Source organism: Chlorocebus sabaeus, chromosome 16 (genome assembly GCF_047675955.1).
Source record: "Chlorocebus sabaeus isolate Y175 chromosome 16, mChlSab1.0.hap1, whole genome shotgun sequence".
NCBI lineage: Eukaryota > Metazoa > Chordata > Mammalia > Primates > Cercopithecidae > Chlorocebus > Chlorocebus sabaeus.
This window is the reverse complement of record NC_132919.1, coordinates 29447449-29472213: the sequence shown is the minus strand read 5'-3', so window position 1 is coordinate 29472213 and position 24765 is coordinate 29447449. Positions and strand designations below refer to the sequence as shown.

Sequence of the window (24765 nt, the reverse complement as noted above, 5' to 3'; positions counted from 1 at the left end):
TTTGTTGTACAAGGCAAAGACTTGCTTTACCACTAACACCCAAGACCACTTTACTTATATAAACCAAGTTATCAGGGAAAACAAAACCACTCAAGAAATCTTTTGGCTCAATTCAGAATTCCAATTCCAATCACAAGTATTAAATCAAGTCTTTTTCCTTCAAACTGTAGTCATGTAGGTCTATAATTAAAAAGGGTAATTAGGCCCGGTAAGGTGGCTCATGCCCGTAATTCTAACACTTCGGGAGGCCAAGGCAGATCATTTGAGTCCAAGAGTTTGAGATCAGCCTGGGCAACATGACAAACCCTGTCTTTACAAAAAAAATACAAAAATCAGCTAGGCATGGTGTTTCTTAAAAAAAAAAAAAAAAATACAAAAATTAGTCTGGCATGGTGGTGCACACCTATAGTTCCAGCTACTCAGGAGGCTGAGCTGGAAGGATCACTTGAGCCCAGGGAGGCTGAGGCAGTAGTGAGCTGTGATTGCACCACTGTACTTCAGCCTGGGCAACAGAGTGAGACCCTGTTCCAAAAAAACAAAAACAAAAATACTAGTAATTAGTTTGTTTTGTTTTGTTTTGTTTTGTTTTTGAGATGGAGTCTCACTCTGTCACCCAGGTTGGAGTGCAGTGGCACAACCTCGGCTCACTGCAAGCTCCGCCTCTCAGGTTCATGCCATTCTCCTGCCTCAGCCTCCTAAGTAGCTGGGACTACAGACGCCCGCCACCACGCCCGGCTAACTTTTTGTATTTTTAGTAGAGACGTGGTTTCACCGTGTTAGCCAGGATGGTCTTGATCTCCTGACCTCATGATCCACCTGCCTCGGTCTCCCAAAGTGTTGGGATTACAGGCGTGAGCCTGTGTCCGACCTTAGTTTTAATACTATCATTAAACAATTACATACAAAACGTAGATTCTTTGTATATCCAAATAAAGACATCTAAGACCTGGAAGTTAAAGTTCAAAGTGTGAACAGAAAATTTATGCTCCAAGATGGTCATTGTTAAACAGTGGTTTAACAATGTTAATGTTTCTATGGTTTAGAAAAGGAGGGATTTATCAAAATTCGTCTAGAAAGACAGACAATACCAAGTGTTGGGTGAAGATGTAGAGAAATTGGAACTCTCATTCACTGCTGGGGACAATGTAAAATAATGCAGCTACTTTGGAAAATCATTTGGCAGTTCCTCTAGAGTTAAACACTGAGGTACCATATGGTTCAATTCCACTTCTAGATATATATCTAAAAACACTGAATGCATATATCCACACAAAAACTTACATATTATATGATACAATAGAATTATTCAGCTGTAAAAAGGGATAAAGTTCTGATACATGCTACAACATGGATCAATCTTGAAAACATTAAAGAAGGCAGTCACAAAAGAGCACATATTGTATGATTCCACTTATATGAAATATCTAAACTGTGCAAATTCATAGAGACAGAAAGTAGATTAGTGGTTGCCAGGGGCTGAGGTGGGGCAGGAGGAAAGGGGAGTGACTGTTGATGGCTATGTGGTTTCTTTTTGGGGTGATGAAAATGTTTACAATTAGATAGTGGTAATGAGTGCACAACTCTGAATATGCAAAATTGTATACTTAAAAAGAAAGTTTTTTTTTTTTGAGACAGGGTCTCTCTCCATTTTCCAGGCTAGAGTACAGTGGCTTGATCTTGGCTCACTGCCGCCTCAACCTGCTGGGCTCAAGTGATTCTCCCACCTCAGCCTCCTGAGTAGCTGGGACTACAGGCATGAACCACCACATCCAGCTAATTTTTGTATTTTTTTGTAGAGGCAGGTATCGCTGGTCTCGAACTCCTGGGCTCAAGTGACTCTCCCACCTCAGCCTCCCAAAGTGCAGGGATTACAGGTGTCAGCCACTGTACCCAGCCAACTGTACTTCAGAAAGGGTGAATTTCATTTCAATGAAGCTTTTTTTTTTTTTTTTTTTTAAACTTGCCTAGAGGAGTCAGAGTCAGGTTATCAAGATGGGTATTAAATGGAAAAGATAATGTCCCATGATAAAGGAAGGGCATTCAAACCAGATGGAAAGACTATGTAAAAGCAGAGAGGCATGTGAGCATGTCAGGGGATGGCATAGGGGGCAAATGGTGAGACAGTCAGCATAGCTGAAGTACATAGTAGTTTAAAGCGTCCTTCTACAGACATTACCAAACACTATGATGATTTAAGATGATTAACCAGTCTTCTATTATTCCATCTAAATGATCAATTGAGACAAATTTAAGACTTTTTTTCCTACTTTTTTTTTTGTTTGTTTGTTTTTCTTTGAGACGGAGTCTTGCTCTGTCGCCCAGGCTGGAGTGCAGTGGCCAAATCTCAGCTCACTGCAAGCTCTGCCTCCCGGGTTCACGCCATTCTCCTGCCTCAGCCTCCTGAGTAGCTGGGACTACAGGCGCCCGCCACCTCGCCCGGCTAGTTTTTTGTATTTTTTAGTAGAGACGGGGTTTCACCAGGTTAGCCAGGTGGTGTCCATCTCCTGACCTCATGATCCACCCGTCTCGGCCTCCCAAAGTGCTGGGATTATAGGCTTGAGCCACCGCGCCCAGCCTTTTTTCCTACTATTATAGTGGAGATAATGTACAAAACATTCATTTGTCATTCTGAGCTTTTTGGGCAGACTTTGTGGCTTTGCCAGCTCCTAGAGTCTTCTTGGATCTACTGTCCTGATGATACCCTCAACAGTGTATCATAAACACTTCCCTGATAATAGTCCAGAAGTTCACACAGGCTTACTTGGAATCACATCACAACGACAGTAGAATAATCAGATTTTCAGAATACAAGGTCAGCATCTAGCCTCTTACCAAAATGACTTTTGATCTGCTTTGGCTCAGCAATTGTGCAAGTTAGGTGAGCAGTATAACAGATTATGAAGAGACTTGTATGAGACGCCAAAAAATATTTTTACAAGCCAGTGGGGCTTTTTGAAATGTAGTACATATTTGATTGGGTGCTACATGAAACAGGCATTTCATAGTTCTGTATTTCCTTTTACTGTTAACTTTTGTTGGTTTTCTAGTTATGGCTATCAATATTGATTTTCCATTTACAGTATAAATTTTCCTTTAAGAAAAAAAGTCTATAAAAATACTGAATAGATAATATAGATGGTTATGAAGAAATGGCCAAAAAAAAAAAAAAAAAAATCCCCAAAGTGGTACATGAATGTCTTAAGCATGAAAACTTAGCTAAAAGGAGCACATAAAGATTTCACCTGGAAGTGAGATGGTCACAATTCAGAGAGATGATTCTGGCAGTAATGAGTAAGATGAAGGTGATGGGGTAAAATACCAGTGACAAATACTCCAATTAGGAAATGGTTGTAATAGCCTAGACCAGAGGTTTGCAAAGTATGGCCCACTTGCAATATCCTGCCCACAGCCTGCTTGTGACCTGTTTTTGTATGGCCTCCAGGCTAAGTATGGTTCTTACTTTTTTTTTTTTTTTTTTTTTTTTTTTTTTGAGACAGAGTCTCACTCTGTCACTCAGGCCAGAATGCAGTGGCACGATCTCAGTTCACTGCAACCTCTGCCTCGCAGGTTCAAGCGATTCTCCTGCCCCAGCCTCCTGAGTAGCTGGGATTACAGCAGAAGACACCACGCCCAGCTAATGTATCTTTAGTAGAGACAGGGTTTCACCATGTTGGCCAGGCTGGTCTCAAACTCCTGACATCATGATCCACCTGCCTCAGATTCCCAAAGTGCTGCAATTACAGGTGTGGGTTCTTACATTTTTAAAGCATTGGTTTTTTTTTAAAAAAAAAAAAAAGAAGAAGAAAAGAAAAATAAAAAAAAAACTTTATATGGGCTATAAAGCCTAAAATGTTTACTATTTGGTCCTTTACAGAGAAAGTTTGCCACCCCCAGCTTAGACAACTGCTGAAGCTACCAAATAAGTTTGTAGTATGAGAGTGAAGCATAAAACACAATTTCTGAAGCAGAATCAACACGACTTAATGACTAATCAGATATATGTGGTAAGAGCAGGTAAAAATTAAGATTCTGTAAACTCAGACAGATAGGGATACTGTCAGGCCTCTGAGCCCAAGCCAAGCCATCACATCCCCTGTGACTTGCACTTATATGCCCAGATGGCCTGAAGTAACTGAAGAATCACAAAAGAAGTGCAAATGCCCTGCCTTGCCTTAACCGATGACATTCCACCACAAAAGAAGTGAAAATGGCCGGTCCTTGCCTTAAGGGATGATATTATCTTGTGAAATTCCTTTTCCTGGCTCATCCTGGCTCAAAAAGCTCCCCCACTAAGCACCTTCTGACCCCCACTCCTGCCTGCCAGAGAACCACCCCACTTTGACTGTAATTTTCCTTTACCTACCCAAATCCTATGAAACGGCCCCACCCTTATCTCCCTTCGATGACTCTCTTTTCGGACTCAGCCCGCCTGCACCCAGGTGAAATAAACAGCCATGTTGCTCACACAAAGCCTGTTTGGTGGTCTCTTCACATGGATGCGCATGACAGATACTATCATCCAAGAGAAGAAAACAGAAAGGAGAGTATCTTTTTAAAATTAAATCATTTTTCTTTGATTATGAAAAATAAGTGACAACAAGCCAAAATTAGATAACAGACTTACAGTATTATACCATTAGGAAGACAAACTTGCTCAAAGATGGGCATTCACCCTGAGAACCTGTGTTTCATAACTAAGGAGAAATGTGTTCTTTTTCCTATATTAGATTTCTAAAATGAAGAGGCTGACATTTTACTATTGAAGAGAATCATGCTTATATACATTCTAGAAAGTACTCACAATTAGGCCTATTATAACAATGTCCTTTTTGCATATCTATTGTTCACAAAACTTCCAAATAGTTTCTTCCTCTTTTTTTTTTTTTTTTTTAAGAGACTGGAATTCTTGGTTGCCCAAACTGGATTCTGGGCTCAAACGACCCTCCCACCTCAGGCTCCCAAGTAGCTAGGATTACAAAATAGTTTTTTGAAGAACAACTGTCTATACTAAAAGTCCACTTTTCAGTGCTATATACCACTAAAATGTTTTAAATGTTCTACTTTTAAATACAGGTTAAAAACCTAGTAGCATAAAAATTTTAATCCTGAAAACCTGAATTGCTTTCAGACAAGATCAGGTGCATTCAGGGTGGTATGGCTGTAGGCCTGAACTGCTTTCAGAAATAACCAAACATACATAAATTCATTTCAAAACACAATTTTTTTGAGACAGGGTCTCGCTCTGTCCCCTTAACCGGATGAACTGCAGTGGAGGGAACATAGCTCACTGCAACCGTGAACTCCTGGGCTCAGGCGATCTTCTTGCCTCAGGTTCCCAAGTGGCTAACACTACACAGGTGTGTGCCACCACACCTGGCTAATTTTTAAAAACATATATTTTGTAGAGACAGGGTCTCATGCTGTTGCCCAGGCTGGTCTCAAACTCCTGGTTTCAAGTGATTCTCTTGCCTTGGCCTCCTAAAGCACTGGGATTATAGGTATGAGCTACTGAAGCTGGCCTCATTTCAAACTTTAGAAGTCCTATTTAAACAAGACATGAAGGCCAGGTGCGGTGGCTCACACCTGTAATCCCAGCACTTTGGGAGGCCGAGGTGGGCAGAACACCTGAGGTCAGGAGTTCAAGACCAGCCTGGCCAACATGGTGAAACCCCATCTCTACTAAAAAAACGAAAATTAGTAGGGTGTGGTGGCGGGCGCCCGTAATCCCAGCTACTCAGGAGGCTGAGGCAGGAGAATCACTTGAACCCAGGAGGCGTAGGTAGAAGTGAGCCGAGATCGCGCCACTGCACTCCAGCCTGGGCAACAAGAGCGAAACTCTGTCTCAAATTTTAAAAAAAATTGTGAAATAAATAAATAAATGAGACATGAGGCACAGGTGCAATGAGCATAGACATGGCATAAAACTTAATAGGGTTTTCTAAAAAAAAAAAAAAAAAAAAAAAAAAATTGCCAAGGTAATGTCTGTGCAAATATCACTCAAGAAAAGATCTCTGTGTTCTTTTCATGGAAAAAAAAAAAAAAAATATATATATATATATATATATATCCAAAAAGACCAAAGAAAAAAATTACAGAAGGGAAAACTGGACCTGTTTCTAAAGTAAAATATTAAAACTGCAATTTGAAATTCTCAAGAAAGTGTTGTATGAAATTTATTATCATTCTCATGATTTTCAGAAATTACTCTTTTCCATCTTCTTAAGAATTTTGGAAGAATCAATACGTGAGGGAAGACAGTTCTGGAAACATTTCAAAAACAGACCAACTGAAAGTAGCAATGTAAGTATATAAAGAATGACACTATTTTTAAACTTAATTTTTGCTTTTTAGAGACAAGGTCTTGCTTTGTTGCCCAGGTTAGGGTATCCATAGCTCACTGTAGCCTTGAATTCCTGGGCTCAAGCAATCCTCCTACATCAGCCTCCTGAGTTGCTGGGACTATAGCTCACATCCCACCATGCCTGGTTGATTTTAGGAAGATGATACAGTGTACATACTGTTTGTAGCAATTAAGGTTCTAGCAGGAAACAGGTGGCACATTCAAATTGAGATATTAGAGATTATGTATAAAGGAGAAGGCAGGTTTTAAGGAAACTCTAAGAGACAGTGTGATACTACACCTAAAGTAGTGAGTACAGGAAGCAGTTAGCAAAAAGTAGACACAGAGTAGGTTGTGTGGACAGGGTCACCCAACAAAAACCATACTGCGTGGAGGGATGCAGCCAGCCCACAGGGACCCTACAGAAAGGGAGCCAAAAATATATACATCCTAACCTTACTCTCTTTCTTCCCTCCAATCTTCTGCTTGTACTCCCTATGGGCCAGCTGAAAGCCAGAGGGGAGAGGAGCCCAAAGATACCCTCTGCACAGAGCAGGGTAAAGAACAGAGTGGATTTGAAGAGGCAAAGGCAAAATGTCCAGCATGTAGTTATGTTAGTCAGCAAAAACTAATTTCTGTCACAAATAATCCCAAAATATCACTGGCTAGGACAACAAAAGTTTATTTCCCTTAGATCATGTCTTCTAATGGTTTTACCATCTTCTAGGGTCTTGGCGACCCCCTCCACTGAACCGTCTGTTTCTAGTAGGTGTTGACAGAAGAAAGCAAGAATGGAAGATGATGAGAAGTTAAGACATCAGGCTTAAAAATGATATACAGTTGACCCTCAAACAACACGGGTTTGAACCGTGCTAATCCTTCCACCTCTGCCAGCCCAGGGACAGTAAGACCAATCCCTCTTTCTCCTCCACCTACTCAACATGAAGATAATGAGGATGAAGACCTTCATGATAATCCACTTCCACTCACAGAATAGTAAATATATTTTCTCTTCCTCATGATTTTCTGAGCTACATTTTCTTTTCTCAAGCTTATTTCACTCTAAGAATATGGCATATACACCATTAACTTACAAAACATGTTAATCTGTTTATGTTATCAAAAGGTTTCCGATCAACAGTCTGTTAGTAGTTAAGTTTTTGGGGAGTCAAAAGTTATACGTAGATTTTCAATTGTGTGGAGATTCAGTGCCCCTAACCCCAGTGTTGTTCAAGGGTCGATTGTACATCACTGGAACTGACACTTTAGTGGCCAGAACTCAGTCAGACGGTACCACCTAACTATCAGAATGCTAAGAGTGGCATGGTGCTGTGCCCAGAAGGAAGAGGAACATGAATATGCTAAGTACTACTCTTATCATGTATTATGTAACACTCCAGTAAAAACTGGAACAGCACCCCAAAATCAATCTCATCAATATTTCTGCAGTGAAACATTTACTATCCACACTAAGTGAAACAAATAAAGATAGCTAAAAACCTCACACCAATGCAGATAAGGCATTTGCACCAAATAAATTGTGGTGTCAAACTTTTTTATTTTTGATAAAACTTAAGGTTTTTGGAGGATTTTTGGATTTCAGATTACAGACAAGGGATTATGTGCGTTATGATCCACATTGTACAAATGAAGAAATCCTCTCAAAACAGCAGCCAGGAAAGTAGAGATGAAAGTTAAACTCAGGCCTATGTCTTCCAAATTTATGCTAATGTGAAGGGAAAACTGCAAATAACCAAATAACTCTTACTTTAGACATTAATTATACCAGCCCTCCAACATGGTGAAACAGGAGGTATTCCAATGAATTCCAATACTTACTGTGTCCTTTTATTTTTTTCTTTTTTTGAGATGGAGTCTTGCTCTGTGCCCCAGGCTGGAGTGCAGCGGTGTGATCTCAGCTCACTGCAACCTCCGCCTCCCGGGTTCAACCAATTCTCCTGACTCAGCCTCCCGAGTAGCTGGGACTACAGGCGCGTGCCACCATGCCCGGTTAATTTTTTGTATTTTTAGTAGAAAAGGGGTTTCACTGTGTTAGCCAGGATGGTCTCGATCTCCTGACCTCATGATCTGCCCACCTTGGCCTCCCAAAGTGCTGGAATTACAGGCATGAGCCACTGCACCTGGCCCTGTATCCTATTCTTTATAAGCACTCAATATTTCAGAAAGTAGAGGGAATAGAAGGAGTAAGAGGTGGTATCTTACCACAAAAAAGCCAGAATATGGTGGAAGATTTAGTTTCTTTAGTGAAAAGGAGACTCTGATAAGTATAAAATACTAAAATGACTGATTCTGATGTGAAGAATTAGGGAAGGATCCTATAAAAGGTGCTGACATGAGTGGAACTTGAAGAAACAACACAATTTTGAATGAGGAAAGTACAGTAGTACCCCCTTAACTGTGGGGGATATGTTCCAAGACCCCTCAGGGATACGTGAAACCAGAGAATTACAGTATTGAACCCAATATATACTGTGTTTTTTTCCTATACATAAATACCTGTGATACAGTTTAATTATAAATTAGGCACAGTAAGAGATTAAAAACAATAAAATAGAAGTTATAGCAATATACTATAATAAAAGCTACGTGCACATGGTCTCTCTCTCAAAATATCTTATTGTACTATACTCGCCCTTCTTGTGATGATGTGATATGACACAATGCCTGTGTGGTAAGATGAAGTGAGTTGACTGATGCAGCACTGTGACATAGTGCTGGGTTATTAACCTTCTCATGATACATCCAACTTATGAATTGTTGATTTCCGGAATCTTCCATTCAGTATTTCCAGGCCATGGTGGACCATGGGTAATTGAAACTATGGAAAGTGAAACTTAGGATAAGAGGGGGCTATTATTATACTTTGGGCGAGTTGAGGAGGCTGCACAAAGATACAAAGTTGGTGGGTATTTGAAGACCCGAATAACGGCAAATTGATTTTTGTTTGTTTGGGAGCATTTGAGTGCTAAATAGAATTTAAATTTTACTTAATCATCATCAAGAGGCCTGGGGAGCTTAAGAGAAATAAGAAAGAGAAGATAATGAGAAACCCAATGTTGGAGAAACATTTGGCTAGGTGATGATACAATTAACCAAGAGATTATGAGAATAATATATGTAGATACAAAAATAGGAAGGAGAAAATGCTACCTTTTGAATTGTAAACAAGTTGAGACTGAGGTGTTTGAAGCATCAATAAAGAGTTGTGTAAGTGTAGTACTCAAAAGATCAGGATTAGAAAAATAAAGCCACAGTTTGCTCAAGTTCGAAACACTACTATTACTATTATCAACTATATGCCCCTAAAGAAATCCACAGAATGAGCAAGTGAGCAGAGAGAGGACAATGACAAACTCCTGTAAATTACTGTGGTACTCTGATTCATAATATCTACTCTGGTTGCCAAGAAACTTTTTTTGTTTACTTCTTAGATCTGACCATATTAACCTCCGGTTAAGTGAAGTTATTATATGTACCACATAAATAAGATTTACCAAGCATGGTCCTATTCATGGTTTATTTATTCAGGGGAAAAACGATCTTCATAGCACAGTAAAACAAGCAAGGAATATGTACCGGCTTGTATTTCTGCCATTTATGTTGTAATTTCCTTGTATGTCAACACCATTGTTCACAGCCCTGCAATTTTTAAAGTATGCTGGCCAATGTGATGAAAACATTAGCACAATACAACTCAACTTCCCTATATGCTAGTTATCATGGAAAACTCTTGGCTGACCAAAAGACAAAACTCCTTTAAAAAATTTACTTTATGCACTTCAAGGTGAGTGGTTTAATACATTAAAAAACCATACACAAACACACAAAAGTTTGTAAACTTAGTACGAAAAAGTATCACTTTCATACGTAGTCCTTTTCTTAAGTTTCGTATTAATGAAGTTTAACTTCTTTTCCAAGGTTACTTTATTTACCAAAAATTAAATACCTGAAATGTTATATTACTGAATTATTTTTTAAACTTCAAAATAACCATGGGTAGAAACTACCCTATGTTCTAAGAAAAAAGCAGACACCTTTAATACACTTACTTGGTTTAAAATCATAATAATCACAGCAGGCAAAACAGTAAATTCATCTAGTTAGAGTCAATCCAGTGAAGCAATTCATTAATGTATGCATGGATAAGAGAAATAACAAATGCTATTCACTGGATTCTTTAAATAAGCAAGCAGATTTTAGAACTTTATTTGAATTCTTTAATCTCTGCCAAAGTCTATCTGTTTATACGTAGTTGTCTGGAAACACTCAGTTGGATACTTCCAAAGAGCAAATGGCAGGTCAAGTTTAGAACACGTGACTTCCTCACCAATTATATTTAAATAGAATGTAGTGAGTGAGAAATCAGATTCCCCATAGACACTGGAGAAAGACTGAATTCTTACTCTTCAAAGAAAAATATCAAAAGGTAACATTAATTTGAAATGTTCTCAATTACATATTAGAGCCAAATGCAACTTTTACTATATACGTTAAGAGTTTTACAGTTAAAATTTGGGCTTTAAGTCACAGACTTAAGTTCTAGCTTGGGTCATTTTTAGATATGCACCCTGAGACAAGTTATGCCCCTTGTCTGAGCCCATTTACAAAATGAAGGAGTTGGTTTTGTTCATTTTTAAATCTTAAAACTATGAACTTACTAGTTTTTTGTTGTTGTTTTAACGAAGAAAACCTCATCCCAGCACTGGGGAAATCCTACGGTTTAACCTCTTTAGTCTCTGGAGTAAATATTTAGAAGTAATATCCTAATTTGTGACCTAAACTAAAACCTTAAATTGTTGGAATAAAGGTCATAAGAAAATTTCATTATTTATTTTGTTGCTCTACTGTCCTAAATTGCCTCTCAGCCTTTGCCCCTACCCTACTCTATACTGATCTCAAGCCCCCATATTTATTATATTGAATGTCTAGTGTTTTTTTTCCTTTTTTTAAATAGAAAAATGCCGATTAAGCTCTTTTTTAGTCTTTGGATTGTTTTTGCCTTCAGCTGGTAGCCCTCAATAGAAAATAGGTCTTCTGTCAGCAGATGTTGACAACAAAGAAAGGGAAGCTTTTTATTTGTTCACTAACAGTGAAAAAGCAAACATTTACATAACACAAATGTACTGATAAACACAATTAAGGATATATGCTTGCCTATTTGTGATCCATGTGTTCAATTAAAATTATCTAATTACTGTGAAACAGAGGAGGACGATGTTCAAGCTATCATTGATCGGCCTGCTCTTCATGTTTGTTAACATTCCGGGAACAACTTCAACATCAACAACCTCAAATTCTATGGCAGTATCCAGTACCACATCAAGCCTGAATACCAGGACGAGCACCAAACCCAGAATGAACACCAATCCTGGGACAAGTCCAGATCTCAAAATGACCTCGAGTCCCAAAGATGACTCCAAATTCCAACACAAGTCTGAATACAGCAGTGACCCCAAAGACAGCCACAACTATGAATATGAACACTGTGACAAATGGTAGCAGCAATCCCAGAATGAACCCCAATCCTGGGACAAGCCCAGATCTCAAAATGACCTCGAGTCCCAAGATGACTCCAAATTCCAACACAAGTCTGAATATAGCAGTGATCCCAAAGACAGCCACAACTACGAACACTGTGACAAATGGTAGCAGCAATCCCAGAATGAACCCCAATCCTGGGACAAGCCCAGATCTCAAAAAGACCTCAAGTTCCAAGATGACTCCAAATTCCAAGACAAGTCTGAACACAGCAGTGACCCCAAAGATAGCCACAACTATGAATATGTGCACTGTGACAAATGGTAGGACCATACTCAATCCAATGGACAACGTTCACTTTATTTTCTATGTAATATTTTTGCTGTTTTGTGTACACTTGCACTCGGGCTGAAGTGAACTTCAACTGCCTGCATTCTTATCTCAGTTTCTTATTATCTGCTGAATGACAAGCTAGGAAAATATCATTTATTTCAACTTACTACTTAAGAAATTATTAACTTGATTTGTTTTTTGGCAAATTATAATTGTGTAAGTTCAAATATTAACTTAATATGGTGGTTTCCTTCCATACGAATAAAGTATGTACTTACTACCTTATTATTAAATGCTGAAAGAAGCAAAATACCATGTTTGCCTTTTAAATGGTTGCAAAACTGAATTGAAACTCAGATATTTATATTAAAGGTGTAAGAGAAGAAATTATTTAGGTGGGGGGTATGTGTGTGTGAGAGAGAGCACACACATGACAGTGAGAAAGCGAGTCAGAAACAGAGAGATGAAGGATAGGGGATAGGGGATGGGGGTGTGGGATAAGGAGTCGTACGGGGGAAGCTGTTTTTGTATTTCATTTTTATTTTTATTTTTTTGAGACAGAGTTTCACTCCTTTTGCCCAGGCTGGAGTGCAATGGCATGACCTCAGCTCACTGCAACCTCCACCTCCCAGGTTCAACAATTCTCCTGCCTCAGCCTCCAGAGTAGCTGGGATTATAGGCGTGCACCATCATGCCTGGCTAATGTTTTGTATTTTTAGTAGAGGGGTTTCATCATGTTGGCCAGGCTGGTCTCAAACTCCTGACTTCAGGTGATCCACCAGCCTTGGCTTTCCAAAGTGCTGGGATTACAGGTGTGAGCCACCATGCCCGGTCTATATTTTATTTTTTGTTAAACAGACAAAAAATGCTAATCTGATAAACTAAAGTGCTTTACAAAATAACACATTCATCTGAACATATTTCATGAATGTGTTAATAGTAATATGTCATTTCGCTAAGAAAAGGTACCAATTCTGCTAACCTTTGTAATGTATAATGATATTGCGCCAATGACAAGATTATCTTATATTGAGTAAACCCTTGTCTTATGTTTCAAAAAATCATTTGTAAATCAGATGCCTGGAATTGAGAACTTATTTTCCCCAGAGTAATATATCTCATAACTGTTGGTTAGGTTTTCATGCTCATCTACAAAGATTTACCCAAGCATAAAATTATAACAGTAATAAGCATGTGATTAATAGTGCATTTGTTAAGAGCTTTGACTTAGGTTTGAAATCTACGTCTGATTCTTACTAGTTGTGCTACCATGGATTAAATACATGACCCAGTGAGATTCCCAAACAAACTTTAGCAATAAACGAATCACTTGCAGTGCCTGTTAAATATATAAAAAAGGCCCTGCCCCTGAGATTTTGATTTGGAAGTGGGGCAGCAGATATGTTTGTTTTAATGTTCCAGATCATTCTGATAGCCAGGTTTGGGTTTCAGTTTATATGCACATCAATTAATTGTTAATAATATCTCAGAAGGTTATTATGTGGATTAAATGAGAAATTATGTAATATGCAGTTTCCTGATGCAAGGAAAGCACTTAGGAAATGTCAGCTATTATCATTGTTTACTACTACCACCCAAAAAGCAATTGCCAGGTATCACAATATTCCTTCTTTGTAACTTGGGTTTTGTGTGTGTGTGTTTTTTTAATTTATTCTTTCAGACAGGGCCTCATTCTGTTGCCCAGGCTGGAGTACAGTGGTGTGATCTCAGGTCACTGCAGCCTTGACCTCCTAGGCTCAAGTGATCCTCCCACCTCAGCCTCCTGAATAGCTGGGGCTACAGGTGTATGCCACCACGTATAGTTGATTTTTGTATTTTTCTGCAGTGACAGGGTTTCACCATGCTGCCTAGGCTGATCTCAAACTCCTGAGCGCAAGTGATTTCCCTGCCTTGGCCTCCCAAAGTGCTGGGATTACAGGTGTGAGCCACCACGTCCAGCCACTTTGGGGTTTTATATTTTTAATTATTCTTACTAAAATAATATATGCTCCTGGCAAGCCAAATAACATAGAGAAAAATAACAGAAATATTAAATTGGTCCTCTATCTCCTCCAATCATACTTCCGAGATAAGCAATGTGAACAGTTAATATATATAATTTCATACATTACTCAGTCTACACATACACATGTGCAGGTACACACACACATTGTCGTCTACCTTGTAAGGTAAGTGTCAGAGTCATCTTTCTGGGCCTTTTAAAAGCTGGATGTAGAGGACTTCTGCTAGTTCTGCCTGTCCAGCATCCATTTTTCCTCATTCTGATAACAGCAATTCAATTTTCCTTTGTGAAAACCCTGCCCCTATGCCCTCCTTTTAGTTCATGCAATTTGGATAGGGCTGGCTTTACCACTGCATTCCAGGAAGGGGCACATGATCCAGGTCTAGATAACCAAGAAATTCCATCCCCTTTGCCATAGTAACTGCCTTAGGAACCGGCATGTGACTCACACCAGGCCAGTAAGACCAACCACTTTTGCTGAAACCACAAAACTGAGAAAGAGGTGTTTTTCCACTGGGATTGTTAAGCTGGGAGAACACAAACCATTACTGGCCAAAACTTGGGAGGAGCTGCTTGGGAATAAAACCGACACAAAGAAAGTAGAGTTAAGAGCCAGAGAAGACAAATGTTCTGTAGATGATATTGTTCAAAGCTCTGCACCTAGTCATGCAAGAAACTAGTACATCTCTTGATTTTCTTAGGCATATGAGTCAGTAAATTCCTTTTTGGCACACGTAAATTTGAATTGCTTTTCTGTCACTTTTAACAAGCAAAATCAACACATTGCATTATTCCCTAATATAAATGTATCATCATTTATTCAACAATCCCCCTTTCGAAACACAGCTCTATTGTTTTCCTTTTTGTTGTCACTGTATAAACAATGTTGCAACAATGTCCTTGTATTATGCTACTTTACCACAGGGCAAGAGCGTAAGTATATAGGATGGAATAGAAGGAAAAGATTAGAAAAGTAAATTAGGCCAAAATTACCTTGCATGTTTGACTACAGAACTTGGACTTTATGCAGGGAGTCAATGGGAGAGACAAGCTTTCTACTAGAAACTGGCTCCAGAAGAAATGTTAAGATTACCTAGAAGTAGTCATCTGGGGATGAAGGAGGAGGAGAATAATGCTACATTAGTATAGGTAAGACACTGTCAGAGTTCCAGCAATGCAGTGGGAGAAAATGGTTTCGAAAGACATTGCCAAGGTATCTAACAGTAATATTAGTCCATTAAGGTCCAACTAAAAAAAAAAATTAGGCCAGGCATTGTGGCTCACATCTATAGTCCCAGCACTTTAGGAGGCCAAGGCAGGAGGATTGCTTGAGCCCAGGAGTTCAAGCCCAGCCTGGGCAACATAGCAAGACTTCATCTCTACAAAAACATAAAAAGAAAAATTAGCCAGCTGTGGTGGCGCACACCTGTCTTCCCAGCTACTTGGGAGTATGAGGCAGGAGGACTGTTTGAACCTGGGAGCTAGAGGCTACAGTGAGCCATGATAGTGTCACCGCACTCCAGCCTAGGCAACAGAGTGAGACCCTATCTCAAAAACAAAACAAAAAAAAATTAAAACACATACCTAAGAACAGCGCCTGATGAAGAAACAGCACTGAGTGGTCATTTTTTTTTTTTTTTTTAGACAGAGTCCTGCTCTGTCGCCAGGCTGGAGTGAAGTGGCGCAATCTTGGCTCACTGCAACCTCCGCCTCCCGGGTTCAAGCAATTCCCCTGCCTCAGCCTAATGAGTAGCTGGGACTACAGGTGCGCGCCACCATGCCTGGCTAATTTTTTGTGTTTTAGTAGAGATGGCGTTTCATCATGTTGGCCAGGACAGTCTTGATCTCCTGACCTCATGATCTGCCCGCCACAGCCTCCCAAAGTGCTGGGATTACAGGCACGAGCCACTGTGCACAGCCAAGTGGTCACATTTTGAATCACATGACTGCTGGGCCAGGAGCACATACTGGACGTAGGGGCAGCCAGAAATCAACTGGCTGGCCAGAACCTAACATTAAAGTTTCTGCCAAGCAGATACTTTTTAGCTGAATCATATTTTCTTTCTAAAATTTCAGACATGCAGTACTGAGACAATGAAGGGGTTACTATCTGGGGCAAAAGCTGAAAGGATACAGAAAGAAGAAAATCATGAGGAAGAGTTGAACACAAAACCAAGAGACAGTCAAAGAGCGTAGCCAGTTCCAGCACCACAGTCATCTAGTTCTCTTTATCTGGGTAGGCTCTGCTCTAATTCATGCTTTTCCTAAAAGCTATTCTTGAGAAAATACAAATGACTGCTTTGCAATAATAACTAAAATAACTTAATTGATTGCCCAGGATCTCACAGGTAAAACCAAGATTTGGTGACTAACAATGAGAAAGATAAAAGAAGTAAGAGGAAAGAATTTAAAATGATTAGGGTCTCTAGATGGGGAACTAGAAGGGATGATGATGCTACTGAGAAAGAGAAATATGGTGTGAAGAGGAGGTTGATTTGAAGATATACTGAATTAAGTTTTGGACATTTCAAGTCTGAAATATCTGTGGACTATCTATAAGGAGATTAGAAAATCCACAATTCAAAAAGCATCACTTAACACATGGTAGTCTAAGCCACAGAAACGCAGGAATATCAAAAGAAGTCAAACCCAAGTGCTCTTTGACACAACTGATGGCATACAGACAGACAAGACCTTCATAATGGAGTAAATGGATGCTCTGCTCTGATGTACTGTGTACTCATCTGTCACACCAGGTAAAAATGAAGGCCAGGAGGAGCTCCAGTAGGTCTAAGTAAGAAACTAAAAGGATTGAAAATCTGAAACTGACAGTGCCATATTCCCCAAAAAAAGAATGAAAGAAAAAAAGAAAATCTCAAATTTACTCCTTACATAACTTTACAGGTCAAAAAACACTTTATAGGGGAGGTAGACAGTTTTTATAAGCACACACCCCAGCTTTAACAGATGAAGCAACAGATTTGGAAAAATAAACTTATTTATGATTATGCAGCTAAGGCCAGGTGCCGTGGCTCACACCTGTAATCCTAGCACTTTGGGAGGCTGAGGCAGGCAGATCACCTGAGGTCAGGAGTTCGAGACCAGCCTGGCCAATATGGTGAAACCCCGTCTCTACTAAAAATACAAAATTAGCCAGGCATGGTGGTGCATGTCTGTAATCCCGGCTACTCGGGAGGATGAGGCAGGAGAATCACTTGAACCCAGGAAGTGGAGGTTGCAGTGAGCTGAGATCGCACCATTGCACTCCAGCCTGGGTAATAAGAGTGAAACTCCATCTCAAAAAAAAAAAAAAAAAAAAAAAAAAAATTATGCAGCTAATAAGCAGCAGAGCTGAGAATTCTTAGCACTCTCAAGCCACAACACTCAATAGGTTTCATGGAAACCTAACTGATTGAATCTCATTAAGGGATCTGCAGCAGGTCCAATCTGCTTTCCTTTAGTTTTTGCTAGATCAACACAGAGCAATAATACAAATATAACAGTTTCTGATCCTGAAAAAAAACCCAGCTTTGTTTACCATAAATCTTTGCTATTTGTAAACTAATAAGATTTTAAAGAAGACGGGGATACACGTCTTCTACCTCCCTTACAATGTTTGCTTTTTACTTAGACAACAAAGGGAAAGTAAAAATATCCTGGTTGTATTAAAGGTTGGGGTTAGAATACAAATATGGTTCATCTCAAGTGCAAACGAAAATTAAAATGATCTTGGCAATTTAGAAATGGCAACTGAGATGAGAGCTGGAGAGAGGCCTTTCATGGGAAGGTGAGGAGGGGTTACTTAGAGTTGTTAAAAGGCAGGGGGAGTGCGGGGGGAGGTTCAATGCAATTTTCTTACTTTCTTGATTCCCTAATGCTCCAGTCCTTTGGACTTCTTGGTCTTAAGGCTATCTGAATTACCCAATTAGACAAGCTTCCCATCTTCCACTGACCTTCCTTCACCATCTCTCTACTATTTCTCAACCTCAATTTGTTTCCCACACACTGCCACCTGTGGCTAGTAAGTTGACTAACAATGTAAGTCTACTAACTTAATGGTCATGGATGTTAAATACTGTTAAATTCAGGAAACTGGTAAAGATTAAGTCTACAACTAATGAGGAGCAGAAGTAAGTCTAAACATGGTCCTTGAGATTCCAAAGTCAGTGGTTTCTCTACATATCATGTTGTCTCTAAGGTTCAATTACCATGAATGTATGTCATGGTAAATACGAAGAAGTCAAACTGACGAAATAATGTCACAGATGAGTTTTCAAAAGGAAGGTAAAATGAGGCAAGAAAGAAAAGACAATGGTAGGGAAAGCAAGGCAAGCATCATACCTATTATTAAAGAAGAGCTCACAACATTTCCAGAAAGGCTTTCTAGGAACTAGCCTCAACTGAGGGCAGCATGAACAAGAACCATTTTCCAGGCCACCCCCTGCACCATCTTCACAGGTATTTTCCACCACTCCTTTGAATTATTTTCTAAATCACCCTGATGCCATCTTACACAGCATATTTTTAAAAGTTCTCAGAAATAGGCTTTTACAGTTTTATTTCTTCCTTAAAAAAAAGTTCCCAGTTATCATGTTGTGAGTACTATTTAATCAGAATATACTTGAAAACAACATATTCTTTGTGGGTTTTTAACTCTTGGTAATTAATCCATTGCAGGCAGTATTTTAAAAAATGATGTAGGACAGAGAAACCAGTATGAAATGGGTAGTATCAAAAGCAGCTACTAGATACTGACCATCATTTTAGGAAAGGCAGGCTATTTATCCTGCTATATGCTCCCAGGTAAACTTGTCTTCAATTCCTGTTAAGTCAATTAGGAAAAACCAAACTTGCCATCTCTTTATATTTGCTATAATTTAAAAAATTCTGTTAAGGGACACCAAAACATAGTATGTCTTACCTCCGTGCAACATAATAAAAAATAGGATTCCCAGCTTTGGAAGTCCCAGCTTGGTAGAAAATACTTAACGTTTTCAAAGCCTTGAATTCTTCTTTTTCATGTACCTGATGCCTAAAAGAAAAAGAACAGAGTAACTATGAGGCTTTATGTTGTCTACTGAGTATGTAAAAAAAGTCTCTAACTGGATAAACAATAAAATACTAAAATGAAAAAATATTTTAAAAGCAACAGGCATTCTAAAGGGTAATTTGGCAACATGCACCAAAAATTTCAAGGTACTACTCTTTGAACCACAAAAGCACTTTTAGGACTATTCTAAGAGAACTATTGGACAAGGATATTAACCATAGGATTGTTTTTACTCATGACGTTTTTGTCCCAGACAGAAGTTTATGATTTTTTAATGAATTCATTTTATCCATCTTTTCTAGTTTATGGATTTTGAATAGCTTTGCTCATGCTTTTTTGATTTATGGGAGTCTATCATAAATGGTATGAAAGTATTTTTACAGATCATTACTCAGTTGTATCAACACCATTTACTGAAAGGCCATCCTAATCTCGATTTTGAATACCAGTTTTACCATATGTTATGTTCCCATATGTATTAAAGCCTGGTTTAATTGTTATATAGTTTGCTCAAGACTCAGTGTGCTTCTTTAACCTCAAGATACACGTCATTCATCAACTCCAGAAAACATCCATCCATTAGCCTTTCAAATATTACTTCTCCCCATTCTCACTGAGCTCAATTTCTAGGGAACACCTACTAGACATATTTTGGACCTTCTCATTCTATCTTCTGCATCTCTTAACCTCTTTCATATTTTCCATTTATCTGTCTGTACTGACTGTATGCTAGGTAATTTGCTTAGAAACTAGCTTCAGCTATAAATTTTATTTTTTTTTGAGACGGAGTTTCGCTCTTGTTGACCAGACTGGAGTGCAGTGGCGCGATCTCGGCTCACTGAAACCTCTGCCTCCAGGGTTCAAACGATTCTCCTGCCTTGGCCTCCCAAGTAGCTGGGATTACAAGTGCCCACCACCACGCCCAGCTAATATATATATATATATATATATTTTTTTTTTTTAGTAGAGATGAGGTTTCACCATGTTGGCCAGGCTTGTCTCCAACTCCTGACCTCAGGTGATCCACCCACCTCGGCCTTCCAAAGTGCCGGGATTACAGGCAAGAGCCACTGCACTCGGCCTAAATTTTTTAAACTATACATATTTTCTTTTACACCTAGTATTTCTGAGTCTTATGTCTTGGGAAAGAGACTGCATTAGCTCAGCCCATCATGCTGCTGGTACCAGGTCAGAATTTTAAAAATATTAATGGAAACAACCTAGATATCATTTGATAGGAGAAATAATTATACATGTGCATAGATAAATGACTGGGAGACTATTCAGCAAACGTTAACTGAATTATTTCTGACAGGCAGGATAAACAATTTTTATTTTTTTTACTTTCTTCTTTAGATTTCTATATCGAGTAATTTAATAATTTTTTTAATAACTGAAAATATTATAAAGCTACCTTCATTTTTTTTTTTAAAAGAAAATGGGTCTCCAAGAGCATCAGTGGGAATTTAGAACAAAAATAAGATCTAACATTTATTAAACAGTTTACAAGTACCAGATAGTACGCTAAGTATATTATACATATTGGATCACTTAATCTTCAAAAGCACAAAAGATTGCTTTGTAAGGGAAGGTAGGATCTTAGAAAAAAAGGAGTGATAAAAATAGTTTCCTAGAAAAATGGCTAGTATGTCCTCAGTGATGTCAAATTTAAAAATTGTTTTGATTCATTCATTTTTATATTTATATTTACTTATATTTCTTTTTACTCATTTCTTTTTGCATAGACAAGGTCTCATTCTGTCACCTAGGCTGGAAATGCAGTGGTGCAATCACAGTTCACTGCATCCTCGAGCAACCCTCCCACCTCAGCCTCCCAGGTAGCTGGGACCACAGGTGCGCACCACCACACCTGGTTAATACTCTACTATTTGTAGAGATAGAGTCCTGCTATGTTGTCCAGGCTGGTCTTGAACTCCTGGCCTCAAGCAATCCTCCTGCCTTGGCCTCTCAAAATGTTGGGATCACAGGTATTAGCCTAAAAATGGTATTATATTTTTGTAGTATATAATTTTCAGTTAGGTAATGTGAATATTCTATATGGAAAATATGCCCTTAATTACACAGGAATAAACATTTGTTGCACTGAGAAAAATCTAATAGAGCTAAAAATAAAAATTAATTTGGAAATGACATTATATACCCATACATTCTTATGTTTATACGTTCTTTCATATATTCATATATTCTTTTAACAGTATCATTGGTTTGGATTTATATATACAAAACCATGACCTATATGCAATACAACTAATAACAAGCACTTACAATTCAAGGCATATTATATACAAATCTTTAACTTCTCATCATCAGATCCTCTTTTTTCTGTTTTGGCACAAACTATGAACATAACACTCAACTCACAGACACCAAGGAGCACTTATTAAGCATCAAGTCCTGCGAAAGGTACTTTAAAAGATTCAGCAAAATACTCTCATTGTATCATCATAGAGTAAGTGTCTAACAATGAGGATCTTTTGGTTCACAAACTAAATCCCACTAAATGGGATTCAAACAAAAGTCCACAGAAATTTTATAGCAATACTGAAGTATACTATATTTTCTGGACCTTAATCTGAAAGAAGTCAGAACCATTAACCTTTATGAGGGTTCTGAAAAATGTTACAGTGTAGCAGAAAAGTCCTTCACTTAAAACCAAAAGACCTATGAAACAGGTGTGGAATCTTAAGCAAGTCAATTACTCACATTGAGTTGCATCTTCCTTAACTATAATTTGAAAATAATGTTGTCTTCATTCCCTGGTAAGTACTAAATGTGAAAACTTATGAAAGCAAGATGATAAAATATGATTTGTTACTATTGTTATGACAATCAACATATAAAAAACACACCCTATATATATAAATAATATATAGTTGGATCCCCAAACATGGCAATGTGATTATTAAATACATCTTTCCTCATAGTCTTCTATCATATCTAACAAGTGGCCTGGTGGGCAAACTCTGCTTCTCAAACAAAAAGAATGCAATCAACTATTTCAAGGTTGTAATTTACCTAGTCATAAATTCCTCAAACTTTGAACTGGTAAGGTTAAGGCTGGACCAGTGTGTATCTGCCACGGGCTTGTGCTCTGGAGGACCCAGGTACGCAAGAAGTGTTGCCATCTTATCAAAAGGTCGTCTTCCAACAGCTTTATGATCCCTAGATACAGCAAACTACTTAGAAAAAAAATTAGCAGTTCACATTTTGCGCTACACATTTCTTTAACTTGTAACTGGTTGCTTTTCCTTTTACTGTCAGCTGGTGGTCTCTGCTGATTTGTAAATAGCACCAAAAAGACCTCAGGACCATGTTTACTTCAATCCATTAATAACTCATAAAAGATGAAAATGCCTTGTCATTTAAACTCCCTTCTCCCAATTGCTTACCCTTAGCTTCACAGTCCACTACTTTTCCCGTGAATGTGCTAACCATTTTTATTGGCATTTAAAAATAATTTGAACTCATTTTTCCTTTATTAGGGACTCCTCATATATAGGAATTTGGTCTCTTTACAAGTTTATATAACTAGATGGGACAGCAAGTAATTTATAATACACAAGAGACTACCAAGATTAATGAAACAATGCCCAAATCAATAATTTCAATTTTTAAGTATTTTCTTTTTTTTTTTTAATTTCTGAGATGGAGTTTAGCTCTTGTGGCCCAGGCTGGAGTGCAATGGCACGATCTTGGATCACTGCAACCTCCGCCTCCCGGTTCAAGCGATTTTTCTGCCTCAGCCTCCCAAGTAGCTGGGATTACAGGTGTCTGCCACCATGCCCAGTTAATTTTTGCATTTTTACTAGAGACAGGGTTTCACCATGTTGGCCAGGCTGATCTCGAACTCTTGCCCTCAGGTGATCTGCCTGCCTAGGCCACCCAAAGTGCTGAGATTACAGGCGTAAGCCACCATGTCAGGCTGGTATTTTCTATACAAAGCTTTATTGCATATACTTAAAGTATCACAAATGAGTTTATCATAGAATTAAAACGCTGACAATATTTTAATTACTGAATTCCTACGAATTAGCTGTTCTTCAGATTCAAATGCCAACGCTAATTTGAACTTCTCTGGGTCTATGACAGTTTGCAAGCCATAAAAACCCAAAGAGCGAATCTGTGATTTCTTAACTTGACAAAAAAATAATAATAATAACCACTGGAACCTAGGTAGGTTTGTTGATTATTTAATATGACTTAACCTTTTGTTTGTATTTTTTTGAAAAAAAGAATCTTTCTCTTTCTAAACCATAATTCTTAGTCCAAGAAGATGTAAAGTAAAAAGCACTATTCATGACCAATAATTTTATTAATCTAAATTTAAACAGAGGGTATTCACTATCCCCATGACTGGGAAATCTTACCTGTTGCTGGAAAGATACTGGCCGATTTTCTCCTGATTGTTCCAGAGTAGACGATGTAAAGCAAGCACATTGCCGTCACTGATGAAGGAAAGACTATGATTTACTGCATCACTTGTAGGACAATCAGATGCTATATCAAGGAAAAACCTTCAAAAATGCAAAGTTATTAGAATTTTCAACACCAGATACACCCAGACTTACGTTTGAATTAAATTTATATGCAGTAACTTTGTGAAGTAACTGAGATTACAAATATGGAGGGCATGTTCCCAAAATGTGACTTGACATCAGACAAAGCAAAAAGGACAAGAAGAAAGTTGGCTTTCCATTTCTGATACATGGCTTCAGCTTCAAAGTAGGCTCTGAAGTTTAACAACAAAACTGAGATGGATGAAACTTTGGAAAGAGGCTAGTATTTTACAGATAAGGAAACGAAGGTCCAGACAAAAGACTTCCCCAAAGATACATAGCCTGTCAGAGCCAGGATTAAAACTTTGATCCTTTTAACTTTGTATGGGTACTCAGTGCCAGAATATGAATCCTATGCTGACATTCACTCTCTTTCCAACATGGTTTGTCATTCAGCAATATACCTTTTAAACTCCAGTTTCCCTAACAGAAAAGCAGTCAGTAACAACTACAATGATGCTAAACTGGAAGAGAGAGTTGTACAAGCCTAGCTTAGATGACAAGGATCAATTAGATTCATACTACATGAAAAGCAGAATTCCAGACATAAATTTACAAAACACTTTCTTATGAATTATCTCATTTTTTTTCTCTAAAAACAACTCAGGCAAAGACTTTATTCCCACTTTACAGATAAACCAGTAACTCAGAGAAATAAAGTGAAATAACTAGTTATGGAAATGTAGCAGAAGAGTTTTCTACAATCATCAAGTTCAGTTTCTCATAAACAAAATCTTACGTGTTTGCTTTACTTGGTTTAAAGAATAACATTTTAGTTTAGATACACTTCCAAATTTAAGTACCACAAATACTCTAACATCAAAAAAAACTTATTAAACATTGTTATATATTATTGATACCATGGTTTTAGTTTTAAATAAAAAGAATCCTACTTCTTCCTTGTCCCCATATTGAACCATCCTCAAATCCTTTATTTAACTAG

The 24765-nt window shown here is 38.3% G+C and overlaps 1 protein-coding gene across 2 annotated transcripts in view; it reads right to left on the bottom strand.

The window, feature by feature from the left end:
• NF1 (neurofibromin 1) overlaps positions 1-24765 on the bottom strand; it is a 287975-nt gene that overhangs the window by 93278 nt on the left and 169932 nt on the right. For both annotated transcript variants that reach the window (XM_008010958.3, XM_008010961.3), the window contains 3 exons: positions 23634-23780; positions 22282-22428; positions 19117-19227 (listed from right to left, as the gene is read on the bottom strand). In XM_008010958.3, the coding sequence (XP_008009149.1) occupies positions 19117-19227; positions 22282-22428; positions 23634-23780 (405 nt within the window). The remainder of the gene's footprint in view (positions 1-19116; positions 19228-22281; positions 22429-23633; positions 23781-24765) is intronic.